The sequence below is a fragment of the Ursus maritimus genome, unplaced genomic scaffold (assembly GCF_017311325.1).
Source record: "Ursus maritimus isolate PB19 unplaced genomic scaffold, ASM1731132v1 scaffold_19, whole genome shotgun sequence".
In the NCBI taxonomy this organism is placed as follows: domain Eukaryota; kingdom Metazoa; phylum Chordata; class Mammalia; order Carnivora; family Ursidae; genus Ursus; species Ursus maritimus.
In genome coordinates this window covers 43,471,920-43,499,733 of record NW_024424341.1, presented here as the reverse complement: position 1 = coordinate 43,499,733, position 27,814 = coordinate 43,471,920, and the positions used below count along the sequence as shown (strand labels likewise).

General features: G+C 37.4%; 2 protein-coding genes across 3 annotated transcripts in view; one reads left to right on the top strand and one right to left on the bottom strand.

The window, feature by feature from the left end:
* The window catches only part of LOC103681552 (zinc finger protein 571-like), a 31,047-nt gene extending 20,645 nt beyond the window's left edge, over nucleotides 1-10,402 (top strand). Inside the window, exon 6 of the transcript XR_005835482.1 lies at nucleotides 9,471-10,402. The gene's annotated coding sequence lies outside the window, so the exon portion shown is untranslated. The remainder of the gene's footprint in view (nucleotides 1-9,470) is intronic.
* Nucleotides 891-27,814, bottom strand: part of ZNF790 (zinc finger protein 790) — a 28,960-nt gene continuing 2,036 nt past the window's right edge. The window contains exons 2-5 of one of the 2 annotated variants that reach the window (XM_008711146.2): nucleotides 13,880-13,961; nucleotides 12,764-12,890; nucleotides 12,345-12,440; nucleotides 891-4,662 (exon numbers count right to left, since the gene is read on the bottom strand). In XM_008711146.2, the coding sequence (XP_008709368.1) occupies nucleotides 2,990-4,662; nucleotides 12,345-12,440; nucleotides 12,764-12,890; nucleotides 13,880-13,888 (1,905 nt within the window). In that variant the 5' untranslated portion in view covers nucleotides 13,889-13,961 and the 3' untranslated portion in view covers nucleotides 891-2,989. The remainder of the gene's footprint in view (nucleotides 4,663-12,344; nucleotides 12,441-12,763; nucleotides 12,891-13,879; nucleotides 13,962-27,814) is intronic. The other variant, XM_008711147.2, reaches the window with a different exon arrangement.

The following is a 27,814-nucleotide window of genomic DNA, read 5'->3' as shown; positions in this document are numbered from 1 at the left end:
CTGCACATGAACGTTACTTGATTTCCTCCTATATGAATTGTACTATTTTGCATTTTCATCAGCAGTTTGAGAATTCTTGTTTTTCTAGTCTTGCCAATGGAGTATATAAATACAGTTTTTAATTTTTGCCCATCTTTTTGGGATGAAGTGGTATCTCAGTGTGTGTAACTTGCATTCTCATATCAATTTTTAGACTCTTTAAGGATATTAGTCTGTGATATAGTTGCAAATATCTCCATTCTGTCATTCTCCATTATCTTTAACATTTAGTCCTATAAATTTATTTATATTTTCTTCTTTATTTCTCCAGGATTTTTGAGTCATACTTATTGATATCTCCATTCTGGGGCTATAAAGGAATTTACCCATGTAGTACTTGTAAAGTTTCTTTTTATTTTTTACATTTAGATATCTTGATTTGTTGGGAGTTCTTCTTATGTTACACTGCCAGGGATGAATCTAATTTTCTTTCCCATAAATTTTATCCAACTGTGCTAACAGTAATTATTAAAAANTCTTTCCCAAAATGATTCTAGCAGAATGGTTCCTGCAAAGAAAGGTGGTCAGGGAAAAACTAAGGAATGTTCTGTCATCTCTAAGGTAGACTAGAGAAGACATTATCAAAATTCACAAACATACCAATGGAAAGGGGTTCAGGAAATGTACTTCAGGAGATTCAGGAAGGAGTTTCAGGAAGGAGATTCAGGAGATTGAAGGAGATTCAGGAATTCACAGTGAAGGAGATAGGAGCACCAGATACGCACACTGATACTAAACTCAACACAGAAATCAAGGCAAAAGGAAAAAGTAATGCCCCATATTTATCTGTATATGGATGTCCAGAAAGTTATTTTTCTGTGTATTCATCCCCTTAAAAAATAGTCAGCATGAATGAAAATGGCTGGTTTATTACAACAAAGTAATATAACAAAAAAATTTCATTTTTCCCGTGTGAGTTGAGAAATTCCACAGAAGACAATAATTTGGGAGGGAACTACTCTTCCCTAATACTGTTTAGCTACCACTAAAGAACCTAATTATAAATGCGCTAAATCCATGTATATAAGCTCAACATTCTTTAACTTATTAATACTAAAAGGTACCAAGAAAATACTCTTAGAATAAATTAAGTACTGAACTGATAAGGTACATCTTCATCATTGATATCTTGCAGTTATGTGTAAACTACAGAATTATCATCCATCCAGGTCAGAGTTTAAACAATTTTCAAAATCATTTGACTACTGTGTTAGTTTTTTTCTTTGTATGTTCATGAGTGGAATTATTCTGGAATGTGTTGTTCAAGGGCTACTCCACATCTACTTTTATTATCAGAATTATGTTAGTCTCTTAGCAACTGCTCACAATTTTTCCATAGGATTTTCTGTTCCTTCAGGGGGTAGCCTGGACAATTATCTGCTCCTACATAATTTTTAAAGATTATTTTTTCCAATTGTTAAATTTTTTTGGCCCCTTTCAGTTACTCTTGAAATTTAATCATTTAAAATGTTTTCCTAGAAGACAAACCATACTCTATTTAAAAGTTGGGTCTAATATGGTTTATATCTATTTATATTACCATTAAAAATATCCTCTAAATGTGCAGGCATTGCCTAAGTCTAGTTATAATAACTTTCTTCAAAGAAACATTCTGACTTAAAATTTAAAAAACCTACTTTGTATTGTTCTTTATTCCATGATTTTTGCTTTATTTTCATTACAACTTTCGATTAATTCAAATGCCCATTGGGACATTAGCTTGTTTAGTTCAGTAATCATTATTTAATTTGACAAATATCTGGACTCCACAATATGACAGGCACTGTCATAAGTGCTGGAGACACAGTGGTGACAAGAAGTAAACTGCTGTCAATTGGTTTAGTTATATATGTAGAATAATTTCCATTGAGAACTGCCATGGTCATATCCATAAGATTTGTTATATAGGAGTTTCATTATCATTTACAACTAAATAGCCTGTAGTTTCACTTTCGATTTGCTTATTACTTTGAAAATTATTTATATATGTAAGTAATAAATTTCCAAGAGGTCAGAATTCATTTGGCCATTTTCTAATTTTTAATTTTAATTGTGGTGATAAAATGGATAGGACATTTGACTTTAGAAATTTGTCAGAGACAAATCACCTTCAAATGCCTTTAAAAACAGAACAAAAAACACTTTTGAGCACTCAACAACCCCACTTTCATTAAAACCATAAGGCTTTCTTTATCGTATGGATTTTTTTGTGCAGCAAATGAATACTGATTCAAAACTTTCTTCCTTTCATTCTGTTTTATGGGTTTTTCTTCAGAATTATCCTACTGTTCAATAAGACACATATACAGATGGCATATTTGTCTATATTCATTATATTGTCAAAGTCTTTCTCATAGAAATGGTCTAATACTAATATTAATGTGGTCCTGATGTCATTTAAGTCGTCAAGCTCATTTAACCCTTTATAATCAAATAAGTAAGCAAACAGACACAGATTTGAGTTACTTTCCAAAAAACACAGATAAGAGGTGTTGGAACTAAGGCATACCAAATAAGTTGTATGGCGTAGCTCAAGGCTTTCCAAGATTAATTACATAACAGAAATTCACCTTTGGTATAATTTTGCGGAAGTGTAACAAGATTCAAATAGTGATGGAAGGTTGACCTACACGAGTTAGATTTAAATTCTATGCAGAATAATATCAATGATGTGGAGAATGCTTTAAGAATGATTCAAAAGAGATTCACAGTGTCATCTTATTCATAGGGTTTTACTATGATAGTCCAAATGGAAAACCATTCTGTAAATGCTTTCATGTATTAATACAGATTGCATTATGAATTCTCTGCTGTTGAATGTGTTGTGTGCTCTGACAAAGAGTTTTCCAATATTACTTACACTTGTGGGGTTTCTCAAAAGAAGGAATTAATGGATATCAATTAGTGAGTCATGAATAAAGACTTTCCTATATTTTTATACCATAAGATTTTATAAGAGTGAAATAAAGTGAGAGCCTGGAGAAAATGATGTCTCAAAATTTTTATATTCATAGGATTTCTCAAAAGTGTAAATATCCTGGTGTTGAGCAAAGTCTGAGTCCTGACTAAAGGTGTTCCCATAGTCTTTCCATTGATGAAGATTCTCACCATTGTGAATTTTCTGTTCAGGAAAATATGGATGGTGACCAAAGATCTGGCTACTTTCCTTATGTTCATAGGATTCTATATCAGTATGAATTTTCTTATGTCGTGTAAGTTGTGAACCCCAGATAAAAGATTTCCCACATTCTTTACACACATAAGGTTCCTCACCAGTATGTACTCTCTGATGTCGAGTAAGTTGTGAACCCCAGAGAAAGGCTTTTCCACATTCTTCACATTCATATGGTCTCTTTCCAGTATGGATTTTCTGATGTCGATTAAGTTCTGAACCACGAAAAAAGGTCTTTCCACATTCCTTACATTCATAGTTTCTCTCACCAGTATGAATTTTTTGATGTCGATTAAACTCTGAGCCATGAAGAAAGGTCTTTCTACATTCCTTACATTCATAGAGTTTCCTCTCATTATGAATTTTCTCATGTTGAGCAAGATATGAAGCCCAAATAAATGTCTTCCCACATTGCTTACATTCATAAGGTTTCCTACCAGTATGAATTCGTTGATGTCGAGCAAGGTGTGAACTCCAAATATAGGCTTTTCCACATTTCTCACATTCATAGGGTTTCCTACCAACATGAACATTCTGATGTTGAGCAAGATTTGAACCACGAATAAAGGCTTTTCCACATTCCTTACATTCATAAGATTTCTCACTAGTATGAGTTCTCTGATGTTGAGTTAGGTGTGAGCCACGAGTAAAAGCTTTTCCACACTCTTTACATTCATAAGGTTTTTCACCAGTGTGAATTCTCCGATGTTTAGTAAGATGTGATCGCTGACTAAAGGCCTTCCTACATTCATTACATTCATAGGGTTTTTCCCCAGTATGAATTCTCTGATGTCGTGTAAGATCTGAGCCACAACTAAAGGCCTTCCCACATTCCTTACATTCATAAGACTTCTCACCAGTATGAATACGCTTATGGACACTAAGTTGTGAATGAAATCTAAAGACCTTCCCACATTCCTTACATTTAAAAGGTTTTTCACCAGTATGAATCCTCCTATGACCAGTAAGACTTGAACGCAAACTAAATGCCTTCCCACATTCTTTACATTCATATGTTTTCTTAGCAGTGTGAACTGTCTGATAGTGAGTAAGTTCTGAATCAGAAAGAAAGGTCTTCTCATATTCGTTATCTTCACAAAATTTCTCCCTAATGTGAATTACTTGATGTTGAGTACAGTCTGAGCCAGGAGGAAAGGCTTTCCCAGATTCTTTAAATTCATTCAGATTCTTTCCTATTTTCTGTTTGTGGTGTACATTAAAAGCTGTGTGATGGTTAAAAGTGGACATTTTTTCATTGGTGAGTATAACCTGCTTAAAACATTCTTCCTGATTTTCCTGTTGTGTTTCAAACTGATCTTTGATTTCCCAATCACCCCTGAAACATAAATATTCCACGCTGTTTTTTTTACAAATTTCCAATTGAGTCAATTCTTTCTCAAAAGTGACATTTTTTTGTGATAACTTCTTGCTCTGATATCTGGACTGCACATCTGCAAGATAAGAAGATAAATTCATACTGTTTTACTGTTCAAAAAGAAATAAATGTTCAGTGTAGATATAAAAACAAATCCTAAAATACGTAAGGCACACAAGAAGTGAATGACTTAAATTCTCAAATTTTGGGCAATATGAAAAAGGGGCAAAAAATAAATAGAAATTTAAGAGAACTAATAAAAATTGAGGTGGGTGATTAGATATATAAAAGCTTTGTTTTAGTCAAATTCATCTGAGCAATTCAATTAAAAAAAAATAATTATTCAGGTACCACCCAGTCATGGAATGCCAATGTGAAGATAAGACTGTTTCACTAAGTATGGTAAATCAACCCTTAGCATATGTTAGGCATTAAAAAAAATACAAGACAAAAAAAAAAAAAAAAAAAAAAAAGAATGGGAGGAATTTAGGATGGAGTAAAGGATCTTACAAAAACCAAGTACTGGGAAGCACAACTGGGATCATTTAATCATATGATAATAATGTAATACATCTCACTATCTAGTCACTTCCATCTTTACTGAAATGAGTACAGATACGGCTTCCATATTACTTTCTGTACAGACAGGAGGAAACAAAAGCATATCTAAATTAACTCAAAGACAAATATGCAGAAATGTAATGATGTCTACTTAATCATTTTTCAATTTGCCTTTGTACAAGCAGACTTCACCCCGCTCATTTCCTCCACGGTGCATAGCCAAGTCATCTTTTTGTCACATGACTCCAACCAAGGTGCTTTTGTTTTCTTTATTCTAGAGTTTATAGTATTGCTCATCCATTCTGCTTTACGCTTTCAAGCCCTTCCCTAGGTCTTCTCTTCCTTTCCCTTCTATGCAAGGCCTCTGAAAATATTACAGAAAGTATCTACAAATTTTCAAGTACTATGGAAGATACTATGATGAATGTCTTATATAATTTTGAGCTTAAAAACAGTAATGTTGGGAAATATCAGTCTAATATATGGGAAGTAATCTAGTCTAGAGTTAACAGACAGTAGGAATTCAGTAACACAGGTATGTTGCACTTAGGTTAAAGGACATAATTATGGGTGATAGTTCGAAAAGGAAAAGTTTGAGAAGTTGCCAAGGGCAAAGAGTCTGGCATGAGCTAGGAATAAGTAGGACCACTCTGTGACTCATTTTTGATATGTGCCAGATTTGATGAAATTGTCATGAGGTTATGTTATACATTTTTCTTGGGAGTAGAGCTGGGAATGGAGAAGTACTCTAGCGGTGATGGAATAAGTTGAAAGGCAGTTCAGTTACATATGTAAGTAGTAGTGTATTGTAGTGGAAAAAGGACAGACCACAGTTTCAGGCTCCGTTCTGTTTACTAACACCATCTTTAGGTTATGAGAAAATTACTGAGCTTGACTGAGCTCTTATTTTTCTGTATGATATTAGGGATATTAATGTTTTTTTAAAGAGATTTATTGAGAGGATTGGGAAAACATACTATTTTTATAAAGTGTCTGACACAGAAAAAGCACTGAACAATTAGTAGATGATGATGATGATAATAATTAGAGAAGAAAAATGTGGGAATGTGGGGGATTGAAAATGGTTTAACAGTATTTCACACATAAACTACTGCTAGAAAGAAGTAATTATTATTGTGCTAATTATTGCAGGCAAGGAGTTTAGGGTAAATGAAAAAAATATTGAAGGAATGTAAATGAAAGACATTAACATAAATTCCCCAGATAATAGAATGTGATGAGAAAGCAGCTATTTTGAGATGCTGCCTAGACCTTACAGTATGACAACCCTGCTCACATCCAGAGTCTCAACATTTAGATAAGAATCTGAGCTTAGAATTCCCACCGTAAGCTTCTGCTTGGCTTTTCCCAGGCACCTTTAAAATTAACCACTGAGTTGAGCCCACAAAAAGTGACCTCCACCCCAACCACCTTGTAAGTATGGTGTTTGCTCCTCTGCTCTCTCATCTCCCACTTGTTCGTGACCTGTGATGTAGGACTGCCCTTGTGTGCCCCTGCTCCCATTTCTACAATTCATAAATGATAAATATTGTGACTTGACTTCCTTTGTGTAATTGTATTAACACTGTGCGTTCAGCCAAAATGACTCCAGCATATTCACTTCCCCAAAGTGGAAGCTTGGATGCTGAGGGAGCTACCTGCTGACCATATGTGGGTGGCTTGTGCCTCCTCATTCAGCAGGTTATAATTTGCATATTCTTAATTTAATACACCAGCTATGGGCCCCCCAAAACACAGCATAAATATGAAAGTTAGAAATAATGACCCTACTATATTTTTACTCTCTATCACCCTCCTATTTTTCTCACTTCCATTTAGATTCCAGGTCCTTAACTATGTCTCTTGTATACATCTCTTCTTGGTGAAACCTAACTTGCTGCTTATCCTGAGCTTGAACTAAACAAGTGAACATAGCTGGAAAAAATAAAATACTGTTGACTAGAATCATTTCTAATTTATATATGTATATGTAAATCCCACAACTGGGTTCTCAGCTTTGTCTAGAATGTTTACATATTTCTGGTCAAAAATAATCAAGTGGAAGGCAATCAAGGACCCAGAAACAGAGCAGAAACTCAGATTGTGACAGAAGGAACAAGACATATTATTCCACAGGTGTTGTTTCACTATAACTATGTAGAGAAGAAACTATAACTCTTCTTTATACCATATACAAACAGAAACTACAAGTAAATTAAAGACATAAATGGCAAAAAAATCTTTAAAACTTATAAAAGAAAACAAACATCTCTACCAAATCTCTATGGGCTATCAAACTTACTGGTAAAATATTTTAGAGGAACAAAACCAGAAAATACTACAACTACTATTATTTGAATATACTGAAAGGCTCAGCCAATTTTTACTATTCAGATTGTATCAGTAATAGCATTTGGCTTAGAGACTGACAGAACTTATTACATCTCAGGGCTGAGGTGATAGAGATTAGTATCCAGGGTCTGTCTACCGGGGAGTCCTAAACATTCATCATGTTGAGATACAATGGAAGGGCTATAATCAAGGAATATGGGTAAAAGAGAGGTAGACCTGTACAGGAACTACAGCTCAGTTTCAAACCATCTCAGTGACTCAGGGAGGGTGATGGATTGAGAAAACTACCAAAATGTTAATGCCTTCAGGTACCTGATAGAAGCAAACAGATCCTCTATGAAGGAAGGTATCCTAGGCAATAGTTTTACCATTTTGCAAACACTATCTGACACAAAATTAAATAAATAACCAGACAATATGAATGCAAACAGACTACAGAAATAATAGTAGAAATACATCTAAAAGTACTCTAGATATTGGAGTTACAAGACAGGGTTTAAAAATAATTATGCTGGAGTGCCTGGGTAGTTCAGTTGTTAAGCTTCTGGCTTTGGCTCAGGGCGTGATCCCAGAGTCCTGGGATCGAGCCCCGCATTGAGCTCCCTGCTCCGCTGGGAGCCTGCTTCTTCCTCTCCCACTCCCCCTGCTTGTGTTCCCTCTCTTGCCAGCTGTCTCTCTCTGTCAAATAAATAAAATCTTTTTTAAAAAAATTATGCTTAAGAAGTTAAACATAAAATTCATCATTTTAGTAAAGAATAAGAAACCAATACAGGGAGGCGCCTGGGTGGCTCAGTCATTAAGCATTTGCCTTCAGCTCAGGGCATGATCCCAGAGTCCTGGGATCGAGCCCCGTATCGGGCTCCCTGCTCCACTGGGAGCCTGCTTCTTCCTCTCCCACTCCCCTTGCTTGTGTTTCCTCTCTCGCTGGATGTCTCTCTCTCTCTGTCACATAAATAAAATCTTAAAAAAAAAAAAAAAAAAGGAACCAATACAGGTAAAAAAAAAAAAAATTCCAAGAGAAAAAGGTTGGAAAAGTCATAAGAGAAGCATTATGATATAGAAGATTCAGTTAGAAGACTAAACATAAATGTAAGTGGAAGCTTAAAGAGAAAAGAGGAAGAATGGGAGAAGCAGCAATATTTGAAAAGATAATGGCTGAGAATTTTCAGATTAAATTCCATGAACAGGTGAATGTGTAAATAAAGTAGAGCCATAAATGGAATGAATCATGGAACACTACATCAAAAACTAATGATGTACTGTATGGTGAATAATATAATAAAAATTTTTAAAAAATAAATGGCATACCACAGAGAAACAAAAAAAAACCTATTGATATATGCAACAACATAGATGAATTTCAAAGTCATGCTAGCAAAAAGAAAAAAGAGTGTACATTGGATAACTCAATTTATGTAAAATTCTAGAACTCATCTAGAGTTACGGAAAGCAGGTCAGTGACCACTTGAAGATGGGCATGGAAGGAGGGATGGATAACAAAGAGGCATTAGGAAAATCTGGCAATAACTAAAGTGTCTGTTCATTGATATAGTGATAACTTCATGGATGTAACATAATGTCAGAACAGACCAAACTGTAGATTTCAACTACATGCACTTTATTATTCTTCAATTATATCTTGGTTAAGTTGTAAAGTAAAAATTTTAGCACCATAACAAGAGAAAACTAAAGTCCTAAAGAAAATAAAGATAAATATCCTTTCAGCCACTCTAACTAGGTATTAGTGTATTAGCGTTTCCTTTATGTGAATGCCCATTCATATTAAAAATGCAAAGTATTAAGGCAAAAAATGATAAGTCTAGATCAAGCACACAGGAAACATTTATCAAATAAATACAACTTGTAATTCAGTAAACAAACACAGGGAAAATATCCATCCTCACTAGAAATCAATCACCTTTAATCTGTTAAATTATTAAAAGGTTTTAATTTAAAATAACTCATTTGTAGTGAGACTGCATTGAGACTGATGTCATCCCTGATCTCCATATGAACCAATGCCCTCCAATCCTTCCGAAAACGTAAGTAATTAATTCCCACAATATACAAATATACTCACATCATAGTTACCTCTCAGATACCCATGTATTTTACCATGAATCTGCTGTTTGTTTCCAAACTTGTTGATACCAATTATTTATGACACTTTAACTATATATGTTAATAACATTATGTAAAGAAATATGAGAGAAAGGTTGTTTGTTTATTATGAAAACTAAGTGAATGGTCTAAAAAAAACTCATTCAAGAAGGCTACAAATAATATTTCAGGAGTTTAGAAAGAGTCAATTATAAAGACTGGGGGGAAAAAGAGATTCTACAGTAAGACTGCCTAAATTCTCATTCAAACAGAAACCAAAAAATTAGGAGAATGAATTATTGGTGTTGTTAATATAGGAAAGAATAGGCAGACTCTTAATTAGGGAGAGTATGCCCTGGCCCTATATTGAAATAAGAGTGAAACAGTTATGGGTTGTAAGTAAATATAGTTTAAGGTATTCACATAATTTTGTATGATTTAAAACAACTTTTTCAATGACTAATCAATTAATTAATTGGGCACACAATATTCTAACTTTAAATCCTTTGGCCAAGGAATTTCTTATTTGAGACACAACCGTCATCCAATGTGGAAAAAACCCCATAAATAATTGACGTGTACCAAGAATTGTAACTTTAGTAACAAGAAATGCAGAACCAGTTTAATATACGATAGAACATTCATAGTATGTGAAAATTGACCAAAATTTTAAAAGCACGTGGTAGTGTTTAGGGAACAAAAATATTAGATAAAATTGTGTAAACCTTAAGGAACAGAATACGTTATAAAAGCTTTTATTTTGAAATACAGTTGACCCTTGAACAACACAGGTTTAAACTGCACAGGTCCACTTATACATGGATTTTTTCCAGTACTGTAAATTTATTGTTTCTTTCTTGTGATTTTCTTAATAACGTTTTCTTTTCCTAGCTTACTTTAAGAATCCATTATATAACACATATAACATATAAAGTATGTGTTAATTTATGTTATCAGTAAGGTTTCCAGTCAACAGTAAGCTACTAGTAGTTAAGTTTTTGGGAAGTCAAAATTTATACATTAATTTCTTTAAGGGATTTATTTATTTATTTTACACAGAGAGAGTTCAAGTGAGTGGGGGAGGGGCAGAGGGAGAGGGGGAGAATCTTAAGAAGACTCCCTGCTGAGGGTGGAGCCTGGAGTGGGGCTCGATCTCACAAGCCTGAGATCATGGCCTGAGCCAAAACCAAGAGTCAGACACTTAACCAACTGAGCCACCCACGTTCCCCTACATGAATTTTTGACTGTTCAGGGGTCAGCATCCCTAAACCCCTCCAGTTGTTCAAGGGTCAACTGTAATTATAATTCGCAATAAGTTGCAAAGAGTACCCTTTACCCGGTTTTGCCTGATGAACACATCTTTACATAATTGAAGCACAATATCAAAATCATGAAACTGACATTGGAGCAATGCATATCTACAGTTATGTCATTTCATCATGTATGTGGATTCCTGTAACCACCACCACAATCAAGATTCAGACCTAATTCATTACTACAAAGATTCTACCTCTTGTGCTACCTCTTTATAGCCATAACCATGACCACCACTCCCCTGCCCATCCCTAACCCCTGGCGATCACTAATATATTTTCAATCGCTATAATTTACTGATTTCCAAAATGTTCTATAAATGGATTCATTTGGCATGTGACCTTTTGAGTTGGCATTTTTTATTCAGCATTTTTCATTCAAGTTGTTGCATGTATCGATAGTTCAGAAAAAGAATGATTTTAAAACACAAACATACAAATATAACTTCTGGAATTTAAAAACAAGATTCCAATAAGGTAATGAAATTTATTTTCTTTCCTTGATATTTCAAATAAAAAAGAAACTCCTAAATAAACAACTAATAAATAGTGTGGGGGGAAAAAAAAAGAAGCTCCAATACTATGTTTTTTCAATTTAAGTCCTGCTCATAATAAAAAATTTGTCAATTAGACTCAACTTACCAAATATGCACCTTGTTTCCTCTTGATAGCCAGGACTTGTTTTCTACAATATTGCACTCTCTTTGTTGTCCTCCATTAGCCTCTCTTCTGCCGCTTATTATTCACTGTAGCCAGAAGCCATTTTAACCTATTATCCTGATTTTCAACTAAGCAACCTATCAGGCCCTCTCTTAATGTAGAGCCTATTTTGCTGAAATTTATGGACATGTTCCAGTTACAGAAAAGAATACAAGTTTCTTAATAGATTATATACTCTTTATTAAGTCTTCTTATCCCAAAATGAAATTGGAAAGTCAATAGATGTTGGTTCAAAGAATGAATTAGTAAGTGCAGGAAATGCAGAAGCAAGGAGAATTTAGGCAAAATAAGAAAAGTTCAAGATATAGGAGGTAAAATAGATAAAAACAGGGTCAAAAAAAATTTTTAGGGAGAAATTTGCAAATATCTAAATGAAGAAATTTATAAATATCTAAATGAAAAAAGAAAGAAATTGAGTCAAAGAATTGATAAATTGACTACTGGGGGAAAAGAATGACACTTACCTTTTTATAACATGAGAGAAAGAAATTGAAGAGTACTGAACTGGAGTGGTATTTGGAGGTGAAGAGAAGGGTCATTTGGAAATTCATGGTGAAAAGGTTACTTTTGACTCTAGGTCTCAGACGTTTATCCACAGGTTTTTATCCCTTGAGACTTGAGGCCAATATTTCAGAGATGTTGCTGCCTCACCAAACATCCGGGCTCTTATCTACAATAATAGTGTCCCTGTGCCGGCTCAGCCCTCACTCACCTGGGCAAGGTCCTCTTGTCTCATCCTGTAAAACCATCCAGGGCTCTTTCCCCTTCTCCAGTAAAGAGAACACATCTGGCTGATAAATGCAAAGTCCTGATCAGAGATAAAAAACAGGAAATGAGCACGTGGTAAAGATTTCAAAATTTGCATCTAGTCCCTCAGTTATGAAGGAAGAGAGACAATTATACGAAGAACAAGAAAAAGACATGAAGTTTTGTTTTGTTGGGTTTTTTTGCACGTATTTCTAAAGGATGGAGAAGATAGAGGTTCCCACTGATGATGACTATTACCAAATTTACAAAGCATAAACCATTTTCCCAGAAAGAAGTCAGAAATTCCCCTAGACACTTGAAAGACAATTCAAAAATTCACACTGTAGAAATCAGAAATTTCTGGGGTCGGATTCTGAAACTTACCCAGTGAGATCATGTTGCTGTAGTTCTCCAACATCACATCTCTGTACAAATGTCTCTGTTCTAAGTCCAGGCACTCCCACTCCTCCTGAGATAAGTCTACAACCACGTCCCTGAACATCATCAACTGCTGAAACAAACAACCCAACCATCAATGGAGAAATTAAAAAATCTTTTAGGTAGAAGGGGAAGAAATGAAAAGGGGCACTGTAGGAAGTAGTATACTCACTGACCAAAAAACTGAAGTTGGCTGTCAGTAGTATGGGGGGAAATGACATGGAAATTAGTGTGACTGAAGCTGAGTGCCTATATGCTCTTAAAATCTGTTGTTCTCTGTTGTTCGGTCACAACATCCTTATGACCTTCCAGTGACAAACACCAGACAATAGGATGGCAGCCCAGAATTAAGAGTTCTTTGTTGATACCACTGGGATGCCACGCCAGGCTTAAATGACTAATTTCAGATTTATTATGTGACAACCCCCCCCCCGCCCTTAGGCTACTTAGTTGAATTTCCTGTCAGCTGAAGTTGAAAGGATTCTTAGAAGATACACTCCCTAACGGAATACCATTTTCTGTGGGAGTGTATAAAGTCTCTGGGCTCTCGGATAAGTAGCTGACAATCAATATATCTTGTTAATAATATTAATCTCTCACTGAATTCCTGGCAAGATCCCAGATCTCTCTGAACATGACCTTCCATCAATACTCTATTTAAAGCATGATAAAGTGCCAACTAATAAAACGAATACCAACCAACACCAGCTCTCACCTTTACTAATTGAAATACCCCATTCTACACAGTAAATAAAAGCTTTCATGTAGTGTGTCCCTTTGAGCTACTCAGTTCCACCTTGTTAAGCCAAAGATCTGAAAATAAAGTCTCTACTATTTCCTCTAAGGGAAAATATTTCTCCTCCTTCAGTGCTCTACAAAGTACTAGGACATGGGAGGTGCTGAATGCCATGTTGGAGAGAAGACTGACACCAAGGGAAGGCAGGGGACTGTTTTCATGGCTATCACTTACCACAAGTAAGCAGTTTAAGGATAAAAAATTAAAGTATTCATATGACATGATATAAATGATTATAATTTTGGAGAGAGGCAATTCCAACTCACATGGGCCATGACTTTAAATTCCAAGAATCAATCAGTCTTCTAGACTCCTCTCCTGGTGAAGCAGAGTCCTGAGAAAGCAGAACTAAAAGGAAGGAATCATTAGAGGTCAGTTTTCCTCAGAGCTTCCAAATGGATTAAGAATGCCATTTTCTTCCCTGAAGAAAGGTCAGAGGGAGTCTACAGAAATCCTGGCCCAAACCAAAACCCAAGTGACTCATTCTCCCTCCCCCCTTTTCCCAGTCCTAAGTAGCCACTAATTCACTTTCTGTCTCTATAAAATTTCCCTATTCTAGACTTTCATATGAATGGAGTCAATCATAAATATGTGAACTTACTGTGACTAGTATCTCTCATTTAGCATAATGCTTTCGAGGTTCATCCAAGTTGTAGCATGTATCAGTATTTCATTCCTTTCTATGGCTGAATAATACTCCATTGTATGACTAGACCACATTTTGTTTATGCACTTATCCATTAATGGACATTTGGGTTGTTTCCACCTTTTAACAATTATGAATATGCTGCTATGACCCTTTGTGTACAATTTTATGTTCAGAGACTTGTTTTATGGTTTTCAGAGTACAAGTTTTACACTTCACTTATTAAATTTCTTCCTAAATATTTTATGATTTTTGATGCTATTGTGAATGTAACTGCTTTCTAAATTTTATTTTCGGGCCTTCATGCAAGTGTATAAATATACATTTGTGGTTTTTTTAATGTTTTTTTATTATATTATGTTAGTCACCATACAGTACATCCCTGGTTTTTGATGTTAAGTTCGATGTTTCATTAGTTGCGTATAACACCCAAGGCACCATGAAATGCATGCCCTCGTTACTACCCATCACCAGCCTATCCCATTCCTCCATGCCCCTCCCCTCTGAAGCCCTCAGTTTCTGAGTCCATAGTCTCTCATGCTTCCTTCCCCCTCCTGATTACCCCCCATTCTTTATCCCTTTCTTTCTCTACCGATCTTCCTAGTTCTTATGTTTCATAGATGACAGAAACCATATAATTGTCTTTCTCTGCTTGACTTATTTCACTTAGCATTATCTCCTCCAGTGCCGTTCATGTTGCAGCAAATGTTGAGAACTCGTTCTTTTTGATAGCTGAGTAATATTCCATTTTATATATGGACCACATCTTCTTTATCCATTCGTCTGTTGAAGGGCATCTCGGCTCCTTCCACGATTTAGCTGTTGTGGACAATGCTATGAACATTAGGGTGCATATGGCCCTTCTCTTCACTACATCTGTATCGTTGGGGTAAATACCCAGTAGTGCAATGCCTGGGTCATACGGTAGCTCAATTTTTAACTTTTTAAGGGACCTCCACACTGTTTTCCAGAGTGGCTGTACCAACTTGCATTCCCACCAACAATGTAGGAAGGATCCCCTTTCTCCACATCCTCTCCAGCAATTGTTGTTTCTTGCCTTGTCAATTTTTGCCATTCTAACTGGCATAAGGTGGTATCTCAGTGTGGTTTTGATTTGAATTTCCCTGATGGCTAATGATTGTGAACATTTTTTCATGTGTCTGTTAGCCATTTGTATGTCTTCATTGGAAAAGTGTCTGTTCATATCTTCTGCCCATTTTTTGATTTGTTTATTTGTGTCTCGTGTATTGAGTTTGAGAAGTTCTTTGTAGATCTTGGATACCAGTCCTTTATCTGTAGTGTCATTTGCAAATATCTTCTCCCATTCCGTGGGCTGCCTCTTAGTTTTTTTGACTGTTTCCTTGGCTGTGCAGAAGCTTTTTATCTTGATGAAGTCCCACAAGTTCATTTTATCTTTTGTTTCTCTTGCCTTTGGAGATGTGTCATGAAGGTTGCTTTGGCCAATGTTGAAGAGGTTGCTGCCTATGCTCTCCTTTAGGATTTTGATGGATTCCTGTCTCACATCGAGGTCTTTCATCCATTTGGAGTTTATCTTTGTGTATGGTGTGAGAGAGTGGTCAAGTTTCATTCTTTTGCATGTAGCTGTCCAATTTTCCCAGCACCATTTATTGAAGAGACTGTCTTTTTCCCACCGGATGTTTTTTCCTGCTTTATCAAATATTAGTTGCCCAAAGAGCCGAGGGTCCATTTCTGGGCTCTCTATTCTGTTCCATTGGTCTATGTGTCTGTTTTTGTGCCAGTACCATGCTGTCTTTGTGATCACAGCTTTGTAGTACAGCTCGAAATCCGGCATTGTGATGCCCCCAGCTTTGTTTTTCCTTTTCAACAGTTCCTTGGAGATTCGGGGCCTTTTCTGTTTCCATACAAATTTAAGGACTATTTGTTCCAGTTCTTTGAAAAATGTCCTTGGTATTTTGATCGGGATAGCATTGAAAGTGTAGATTGCTCTGGGTAGCATGGACATTTTAACTATGTTAATTCTTCCGATCCATGAGCATGGAATATCTTTCCATCTTTTTATGTCTTCCTCAATGTCTTTCAAGAGTGATTTATAGTTTCTAGAATATAGGTCCTTTACGTCTCTGGTTAAGTTAATTCCAAGGTAACGTATGGTTTTTGGTGCTATTGTAAATGGGATGGATTCCCTAATTTCTCTTTCTTCGGTCTCGTTATTCGTGTATAGAAATGCAACTGATTTCTGAGCATTTATTTTGTATCCTGCCACGTTACTGAATTGCTCTATAACTTCTAATAGTTTGGGAGTGGCTTCTTTTGGGTTTTCCATATAGAGTATCATGTCATCTGCAAAGAGAGACATTTTGACTTCTTCTTTGCCAATTTGAATACCTTTGATCCCTTTTTGTCGTCTGATTGCTGTTGCAAGGACTTCTAGTACTATGTTGAATAATAGTGGCGAGAGTGGGCATCCTTGTCGAGTTCCTGATCTTAAGGGAAAGGCTTCCAGCTTTTCCCCATTGAGAATAATATTTGCAGTAGGCTTTTCATAGATGGCTTTTATGAGATTGAGAAATGTACCTTCTATTCCTACACTCTGAAGGGTTTTAATCAGGAAAGGATGCTGTATTTTGTCAAATGCTTTTTCGGCATCGATTGAGAGGATCATATGGTTCCTGAGTCTTTTCTTGTTGATATGATGTATCACGCTGATTGATTTGCGAATATTGAACCACGCTTGCATCCCAGGTATGAATCCCACTTGATCGTGATGGATAATCCTTTTAATGTACTGTTGGATTCTATTAGCAAGTATCTTGTTGAGGATTTTGGCGTCCATATTCATTAGGGAAATCGGTCTGTAATTCTCCTTTTTGAGGGGGTCTTTGCCTGGTGTGGGGATCAAGGTAATATTGGCCTCATAGAATGAGTTTGGTAGCTTTCCTTCTGTTTCTATTTTTTGAAATAGCTTTAGGAGAATAGGTATTATTTCTTCTTTGAATGTTTGGTAGAATTCCCCAGGAAAACCATCCGGGCCTGGAGTTTTGTTATTTGGAAGGTTGTTTATCACTGACTCAAACTCTTCATAATTAATTGGCCTGTTTAAAAAACCAATTTCTTCCTGTTTCAGTCTTGATAGTTTATAGGTTTCCAGGAAGGCCTCTGTCTCTTCCAGATTGCTTAATGTATGGGCATATAGCTGTTGATGAACGTTTCTAATAATCCTTCCAATTTCATTGGTGTTGGTTGTGACCTCTCCTTTTTCATTCATAATTTTATTAATTTGGGTCCTTTCTCTATTCTTTTGGATAAGTCTTGCCAGCAGTCTGTCAATTTTATTGATTCTCTCAAGGAACGAGCTAGTAGTTCTGTTGATCTACTCTACTGTACTCCTGGTTTCTAATTCATTGATGTCTGCTCTAATCTTGCTCAACTGCTTCCTCGTATGTGGATTAGGCCTGTCCCTCTGTTGCTGTTCCAGCTTCTTGAGGTGAGAATATCAAAACTGCATTTTAGATTTTTCTATTCTTTTGAGTGAGGCTTGGATGGCTATGTATTTCCCCCTTAGGACTGCCTTTGCAGTATCCCATAGGTTTTGTACCATTGTGTTTTCATTCTCGTTGGTCTCCATAAATTGTTTAAATTGATTGTTGGTTTCCTGGTTTATCGAGTCATTCCTGAGCACGATGGTTCTTAGTCTCCAAGTGTTTGAGTTTCTTCCAAATTTTTCCTTGTGGTTGAGTTCCAATTTCAGAGCGTTGTGGTCTGAGAATATGCAGGGAATAATTTCAGTCTTTTGGTATCTGTTGAGACCTGTTTTGTGACCCAGAACATGGTCTATTCTTGAGAATGTTCCATGGGCATTAGAATAGAATGAGTATTCTTGGTTCTGGGGTGTAGTGTTCTCTATATATATCTATGAGGTTCAACTCGTCGAGTATGGCATTGAAAGCTCTTGTTTCTTTGTTGATTTCTTGCTTCGGTGATCTGTCTATTGCTGATAGTGGAGTGTTGAGGTCTCCTACTATTAGTGTATTTTTATCTATATGTCTCTTTATTGTCGTTAAAAGTTGGCTTGTGTATCTTGCTGCTCCCCTGTTGGGGGCATATATATTTATAATTGTCATATCCACTTGTTGGATACATCCTTTAAGAATAATATAGTGCTCTCCTTGTCTCTAACTATAGTCTTTAGCTTAAAATCCAATCTGTGTGATATGAGAATTGCTACCCCAGCTCTCTTTTGAGGTCCATTGGTGTGAAAGATGGTATTCCATCCCTTTACTTTCAGTCTGAATGTATATTTAGGGTCAAAATGAGTCTCTTGTAGATAGCAAATGGATGGGTCATGTGTTTTTATCCAATCTGCAACCCTGTGGAATTTATGGGAGCATTTAGGCCATTTACATTGAGACTGATTATTGAGAGACATGATTTTAATGATGCCATGTTGCCAGTAAAGTCTTTGTTTCTATAGATTGTGACTTTCTGTTCTGTATCACTCTTGGGCTTTTTTACTTTTATAGAACCCCCCTTAACATCTCCTGTAGGGTTGGTTCTGTGGTTACAAAATTGGTCAATGACTGGCAATTCTGGAAGGTCTTTATTTCTCCATCAATTCTGAATGACAGCCTTGCTGCATAAAGGATCCTTGGCTGCATGTTTTTCTCTGAAAGAGCTTTAAAAATGCCCCCCCAACCCTTTCTCTCATTCCAGGTCTGTGTAGACAGGTCTGACGTAATTCTGATACCTTTGCCTTGGTACGTGAGAAATTTCTTTGCCCTGGCTGCTTTCAATACTGTATCCTTGGATCAGATATTTGCGAATTGCACTATGATGTGATGTGGTGTAGGTTTGTCGTGGTTGAGCTTGGGAGGGTTACTCTCTGCCGCTTGGACCCAAATGTTTGTTTCCTTTGCTAGATTAGGGAAGTTTTCAGCTACAGTTTGTTCAAATATCTCTTCTAGACCTCTGTTTTTCTCCACACCCTCGGGGATGCCGATGATTCTGACATTGGAACATTTCATTGAGTCAGTAATCTCCCGTAACCTATATTCCTGAGCGTGGATTTTTTTTGAGTCCAGATTCAATTTTAGCTTTTTCTTCTACTAACCCATCCTCCAATTCACTGATACGTTCTTCTGCCTCATTCCCCTGCTGTCAGAGCCTCTAGTTTTGACTGCATTTGGCTCATAGAATTTTTAATTTCTGCCAGATTCGCTCTCATTTCCGCCCTTAGAGATTCTATATTCTCATGAACATTTTTGTTAATACTTTTTTCAAGTCTACACATCATCTTGGCCATTGTTACTCTGAATTCCATTTCTGATAATTTGGTTATATCCATATCCATTAGTTCTGTGGCAGAGGCCACAGACTCATTGTCTTTTCTTTGCTGGGGGGTGGATTTCTCCTTCTCGTCATTCTGATGAGGAGAGTGTGCGGGGTTGTCCAGAGCCCAAATTATTGACCGGGACCCAGGCCGTGCGCCCTTGTTTTATAGGGATCTTAGGGATGTGGGCATCTTGATTTTTCAGCCTGCCTTTTGGGGGAGGGGCCTGTCGCGCCGATACTCAGGCACCCTGTTTGGGTAGAGTCTCCGTGTTCCCTGCAAGGGGGGATGGGGATGGGCACACTGTGAGCCGGTATTTCCAGGCTTTTGTTCTCTGGTGGCTTCTCCTGGCGGTTTGCTGTGCCTCTTCTGAGATTTAGAGTAGCAGTGGCCGAATCTCAGCCTCTGTCTCAGAACAGAGTGATCACGGACCGTTCTCCACTGATGTTCTGGCCACTTTAACTCTGTTTCTGTTGGTGCTGCTCAACCCTGCAGTGTCCCGGGATGTGTGCCCCACACTCGGCTTCCCAGCCCTCACTTCCAGGGCCGTCACGTCTCTGTCCTTTGTGTTTCTAACCCCGCCAGCCGTCAGCCACCCCTGTGCACTCCTGGAGCTCCCGGTCTCAGTCTGGTTCCAGTGAGCACACCACAGCTCCATTTCAGTCTGGAGGCGTGCATTCCCCGGCTCACGGTCTCAGTCTGCTCTCTCGCGGGTGCCAGTCTTCGAGTCCGCCTGCTCCCCCGTGGAGGTGGCTACTGCTTCCCAGCGCCCGACTGCGGTGGCTCTCTCCCCCTTCCATTTATCTCCCGATATCTCTGCGTGGCTTCACGGCTCCCCGCTTCGTACCTCAATACTCAGCGTGGAGATGTTCATTTGTAGAGATCCAGATGTATCTTCCTGCATCTCAGGCTGATTCCGTGGATGTTCAGGCTGGTCTGGTACCTATCCAACTCGACTCAGGGGACTGGCTGAAAAAGGGGTCCCTTACTCCTCTGCCATCTTAACCTCCAGCCTCTAGGTCTTTTTAAAATAGGAAACAGTGCTAAAGCATTGAGTATTGGATGTAGGTTTGTGCCTTTGACTTCTTATTGCAAAAAACTAAGGATATTTAAATCTGTTGGTTAACATGTTTTGTGCTTAACTGATTCATAAATTTGCCATCTAAAGAATTCTGGCTAACAGTGCAATTGGTTATAGTTTTCATTGGAGACTAAGGTGTCTAAAAAAATGGAAAACTCTACGAAATAGGCTGATGGAAATAAGGGAAGCAAGTCTGTATGTGGAAAAGTAGGAGATATGTAAGAAGGATAAGGAATGGGAATGCATTTTTGCTGAAGGTAAAAGAAGGTAATTTTGTCCTAAATAAGATGGTCATTTGGAAAGATAACATGGGATAAAATCTGAATGCAAAGGAAGTTGTAGAAGGAAAATCTTTGGAAAGGAATTTTAGGCGTGGTGAAGACGGACTAAGTTTGAAATGAATGGATTTTTAAAGTACAGTGGTATGATACATAAGTCTGCTTTTTCTCTGTTTAAAAAGAGAAAGGTTTCTTGAATTGTTCAACTCCTCTGGATAAGAAAATGTAAACAGTTTTCTTTGTCCAGAGAACAAAGTTTCTATGTTTTGTCATTAACAGGTCTTCGATCACTTAGGTAAAACTTCTCAGTATTAAAGGAGCTAAGCTTTGCACTATACAACCCTATATATTTGCCTTTCAAATCTCTTATTTGTTACCTTGGTTAAACAAAAATAGTTTTGTAATGATCTGTAATCCTATTCAGGCATGTGCTATAATTTTAAGGTTTTAACAAAGTTTACCAAGATTTAAATTGTAAATGAAGTCTCTTTAACTCAATAGGCCTTTTTCTTTGGTATACTGAGTTACTCTGGGAGCACTGTTAAACAAATGATAAGCCTTAGGTTACATTTGGGTTAAAGGTGTAACTCTTCTAGAGATAATATACAATTCCTAAAGTTTTAATGTTTTAATATAAGGTCACCATCACTCTATTCCGGCTATCGAAGTGTTTCGTGTCACAGAAGTAACCTGATTTCCTTGCCAGCTACACTGTAAACTCTCATCATCAGTTCTCAAACCATGTCCATTCTGTGTTTTTGTTATTTATAATTGTTCTTATTGTCTTGCAAAATGAGTTTCATCTTCAAGGAAGTTCATATAAAGGACTTTTTAGGACAGACAGAGGTATTCGATATCTTTATACAATCCTAAAACTGAAATCGGTAAAAATTTCCAGAACTAACTAAAGCTGCATTCAAACTAAACAAGAATTAGTAACATGGGATTAAATAGACCAAAAGATTATAGTGTTGTGACTCTTGTTTAAAACATTACTTGTTCTCTAATGTTTCTCTTCCAGATTTAGGAAACTTTCTCTTAAGACATCAGTGATATACAGAAATAATAATAAAGCAAATTAAAGCATTTAACTTTTCTCTCTACCTGAACCCTCTGAAGTTAAAAAGGTCTCAGTAAGTATTTCTTCCATGGCAATCATAATCATTTGCATAAGTTCAGTAAGTATTGTTCTCCTTGTAACAGGACACTATTGGAAACACTGGTTATTTTACCAAGGCTTTGACTGGAATGTCATATTTGAGAGACATACCTAGACTTAGATATGACCAAACAGCTTTCAGGAACTAAGGCTGATTTTATGAAACCTGGAGCCATAAAGCCCCTTGGAAATGTTGGCCTGATACCTTGCTTACAGAGTTCCCAGCAGCCTCACCAGGTGAGTAAAGAATGTCACTTCCTGGCAGATGCAGGAACCTCAGGATATATTGGGGACCTCATGAAGAGGAATTTGCCCAGATCTACAGGTATTGCAGGCATGTCTGATGGCAAGTACTTGGCTTGGCTTCTGGCCTGGAGAGGCTACTAAAAGTTCAACCTGGAGATTCCTTATAAAAGTTCCAGCAAAGCAGGGGCGCCTGGGTGGCTCAGTCGTTAAGCGTCTGCCTTCGGCTCAGGGCATGATCGTGGCGTTATGGGATCGAGCCCCACATCAGGCTCTTCCACTATGAGCCTGCTTCTTCCTCTCCCACTCCCCCTGCTTGTGTTCCCTCTCTCGCTGGCTGTCTCTATCTCTGTCAAATAAATAAATAAAATCTTAAAAAAAAAAAAAAAAAGTTCCAGCAAAGCAGATTCTAAAAGATCTATACGATCAATCACTATTCTTGCTGAATTTATGTAAATAATTAGGCCAAGTTTGTTAAAACTGGACTTGTTTTGCAAACAAATTAGTCCTGATTTGGCTATCTCTGGAAATGAGGGTTATTTTAGAGAGAAAAATTATGTTTAAATAACCCACCTTTGTGGGTATTAAATTCTAGATCTGATTGACCTTAAATGTTTGCTTAAGCTAGACAACTTGAGGTGAACTTCAGAGAAATAGCTTTTTTCTATTTCTATACAGTAGCTCATGTATAGATAATCTTCATGCTTTTTATTCTATGGGGCTAATAACAGGACCCCATGGGCATATAATTAATTATTTGAACAACTGGGAAATAAGATTGATTCCCCAACAAAGCTATCACCTTGACCAATTCTATGATGAAATCGCTCCTTAAAAGCCAGAGCATACCGCACTCTATAGGGTTAACTATGGGCTTGTGGAGATAATGGATGACCCCACTTCCCTTGTGACTGGACTGGATGATGACCTGGGGATGCCCTTATCCCTTCACAAGTCTTCCCCCACTTGCCAGTGATTCCTTGCTAATTAAGATACTAAGGCTAGACCTCAAACAAAGAGGGCTTCTTAATGGTTTCATCCCTCATAGCTATGTTTATCCTAGAAGCCACCTCTATGTATGTACAATTATAAGGAGAGGCTTTAGCTGAGCATACAACAGCCCTCCTGGTAAAAGGAGCCTCAAAGCTCACTATGGGACAGTCTCTGACTGTAATGACTTCATATCAGGTCCAGAATGTTTTAGAGACCAAAGGCCACCAATAGGTGATAGGAGGCTGACTTATTAAATACCAGGCTATGCTTATAGATATGCCTGAAATAATGCTTAAAACCTGTCAGACTTTAAACCCAGCTACCCTTAGGCCTGGACCTGACCATTGTACTTCTATAGAGCATAACTGATCTTGTCTATTCTAGTCGACCATATTTAAGATGTCCCTATTGAAAATACAGAGGACAATTGGTTCACCAATGGTAACAGTTTCATGGAAAAGAGGGGTAAGAAAAACTGGGTATGTTATAGTCAAGTCTAACTCAAGACTGTTGAGGGCAAAGCCCTGTCAGCAAACATGTCTGCCCCCAAAGCAGAATTAATAGCGCCCACCTGTGCTTTGCACTTGGCAAAAGCCTTAAAAATATTTATACTGACTTCAAATATGTTTTCCTGGTCCTTCATGCTCACAGTGCAGTTTGGAAGAAAAGGGGATTATTATCAAGCCATAACTCCCCAATCAAATAGGGGCCTGAAATCATTGCATGTATGGCCCTCCAAAACCAAGTAGCCCTTTAAATCCTGACTGCAGTTCAAGAAGGCCCAGTATTATATGACTGGCTCCTGGCTGGCACCCGATGGCTATGCAGCTCTAATCTGTGGCCATGGCTTCCCCCAGGCTGGATAATCCACTGTACTCTGGGTTTTGCCTGGATGCATGGATACATTATTAAAACCATTACCAACCCTCCAAATTTAAAACCATAGTGGACATGTTCTGTGTCTCCTTCAGTGACCACCTAGCATCTACCTTTGTTACCTTTTTGAGACTGGAGAATATTGTTTGGCACATGAAAACTCTTAAGTACATGGTCAAAGCCCTAAATGACACTCAAAATAGCATTTCTCTATTAAATGCTAGGGTAAAACAAATATGTAAAGCACCTTTAAGAAACAATGATATTAGATGTTTTTAATTGCTATGTAAGGTGAAACTTGTGCTAGCATAAAAACAGAATACTGTGTATACAGTCCAGATTACCACAAAACATATCTGGGTTTCTACCTGACATGAGTACTCAAATTGGTGCTTTAAATGATCACTTTCCTTTAGTGATTGCTTTCAATCCTCCTGGACTTTCAATTGCTTTCAATTCCTCCTGGACTGGAGGAAAATTATCGAAGGTCAACTATCAAAGATCTTTTATTCAGATCTCTCTTTCTCGTTCAATGTTAACCTTATTTTGTCATTTCCAGTGTCTCCCTTACTAGTGCCAAGTCTCCTTCACTGCCATAACTCCCAACTAACAGATGATCCCTTCTACTCAAGGAGGTTCATCTGTGTTGTCCGCGTTGGATTCAGCTGCCTCCCCCTTTTGTGACTCCCCTATGAATTCCCCAAACTGACCAATATTGACCCATAGGTAGGGACATCTCTACACCCCTATCCAGCAGGAAGACATTACAGAAGATGAGACCTTCCACCTTCAACAACCTTAAAGATTTAAGGGTCAAAATTGTTCAGGGGGGGAATGATGAGGGAACAGAAGGCAAGCTGAGGACAAAGCAGAAACTGACACCCCGCAACCCACCCCCACCATGGGATGTACCTGACATTCCTCAGGCACTCCTGGCTGCCCTAAAGGACAAAGAAATAGTTAACCTATAGATATCACAATCCTGCAAGACTTAAGTCTCCCTCAGTTTACAAATGTTTTAGCAGTTTACAAGAACAAAGCATTTCTATCAATAACCTAGCTTCCGGAAGGGAATGTAGATACAATTAAATGTCCTTATAATCTGCAGCCTCCAGGAAGTTCCCAACCATCTTAATGTTAATGCCTTGCTAGAGGGAGAAACAACCTTAACTTGACAATGGCAAGGCCTCTTGTGAGTCTTTAACATATCAAAGTATTTTCTCAACCTCCCTTTTTCCTTACCTTCTCCAAACCCCATAGTATATAATCAGCCACCCTTCACAACCCGGGGCTGCAGCTCTTTCTGCCCACGGGTCCTGTCCCCGTGCTTTAATAAACCACCCATTTTGCACCAAAAAAAAAAAAAAAAAAAAACAGACAAGCTCCCAAAAATTTGAACAGCCATTCCCCAAAGGAAGGGCAAAGGATTTAAAAAGTCATTTCCCAAGGGAAGATATCCAAATGGTCAGGAGACATTAAAACAAAAGCACTCAACTTCATTAGTTATAACTAATAATTATAATTCTATAATTATAATAATATAATTATGTTATAATATAACTATTGGAGTTGAGCATTCTTGTTTGTATACCACTATATAGCCACTATATTGGCAAAAATTTTACAGTCTGACAATATCATGGGTCAATGAGAAAAGGGAGCCGTTGGAACTTGCATAAACTGTTGATAGGAATACTAACTGGTTCAGCCATTTTGGAAAACTGAGATTATCTGCTTAAACAGATTCATATACCCTATGACCCACCAAATTTTCTCTTAGAAATAGACCCAGCAGAAATGGATACATATGAACCCGAAGGACAATGTAAGAATGCTCCTAGCATGATTATTTATGAAACAATCCATATGTCTATTAACAGTATGACAATTGTTGAAAAGACAAATACAGTTGGTATATTCATGCACTGGAATACTACTTAGCAATGTGAACAATAAGCTGTTTCTACACACAATATGGATGAATCTCACAGACAAAATGTTGAACAATCCGCCAACATAAAAGGTTACGTACTGTATGGCTCTACATATGTATAAGTTAAAAAACAAACAAAACTGATAATATGGTGGTTACTTTGGGGGAGCTATTGACTGAACAGGAGCACAAGATTTTGGGGTGCAGGTAATGTTTTACTTCTTGATCTGAGTTATTTTATGGGTGTTCCCTTTGTGGTAATTCACTCAAGGTGTACAGTTTTGATTGTATTATCATTTATACACTGACTGTATATATGATAAACTTCAATAAAAAGTTCATTTTACAAATTATGGAGAAACATATACAAGGCAAATGCAAACAAACAAAAAATAAGCAGGGGCGCCTGTGTGGTGAGTTGGATGAGCGTCCAACTCTTAGCTCAGCTCAGGTCTTGACCTTAGGGTTGTGAATTCAAGACCTCCCCCCCATTGGGCTCTACCCTGGGTGAGGAGCCTACCTAAAAAATAAAATAAATTAAAATAGAAATTAAAAAAGAAAAGCAATTCATTTATTAAAAAAAAAAAAAAAGCAGGGGCCATGATCTTGAGCGTGCTAAAATACCAAAGCCTACAATTCACAATAAAAATAATTATGAATATCTAGGGACACCTGGGTGTCTCAGTTGGTTAAGCATCCAACTCTTAATTTGGGCTCAGGTCATGATCTCATGGTTGTGAGATAGAGTCCTGCATCAGGCTCTGCGCTGGGCATGAAGCCTGGTTAAGATATGCTCTCTGCCTCTCCCTCTATCCCTACCCCCTCTCTAAAAATAGTAATAATAATGATGATGATGAATATATATCAACTAACAGCAGCAACTTCAATAAAGCAGAAGCTACTGGTAATCTAAGATATAACTTCATTCACTAAGTATTTTAATACATTTTTGTCAATCAAAGACAAATCAAGTGGAAAACAAGTACTATAGACTGGCCATATATTAGATCACAAAGAAAAATTCATTAAATTCCAACATTAAAAAACATCATAATGCAGCAGAACTGGAAATTATAAGCAAAGAGGGGCCCTATGTGCCTTACATGAATTCCTCAACTTTATCATCAGGGAGTTAGTTCCCTTCGTGTCACAGGGCTCAAGACCCTTCCATAGCACTAAAGCTACGACACCACACCACTATATTAGTATTCTGCTACTGAGCAACAAATTATCATAAACACAGTGGCTTAAAACAATACAAATTTATTGCCTTATGCTTAGGCAGTTAGGTAAAAGTCTGAGATGGTTCTCGTTGGGCTAAGATCAAGGTGTCAGCAGGGCTGTGTTCCTTTCTGGAGGCATTAAGGGAGAATTATTTATTTCCTTATGTTTTCCAGAGTCTAGAGGCCACCAACATTGGCTCCCTTCCTTCAGCCAGCAATTTTGCATATCTCTGACCATTCTTCTTTGATCCTATCTCTCTCTGACTCTAAACACTTGGGAAAGGTTTACTGACTTTAAGAATCCGAATTGGATAATCTAGGATAATTTCTCCATTTCAAGGTCCTTAACTTAATCTTGTTTGCAAAGTCCCTTTTGCCCTGTAAAGCAAAATATGCAGTGGTTCCAGGGATTAGGACCTGGATATCTTTGCAGGAGCATTATTCTGCCTACGCCAACCACC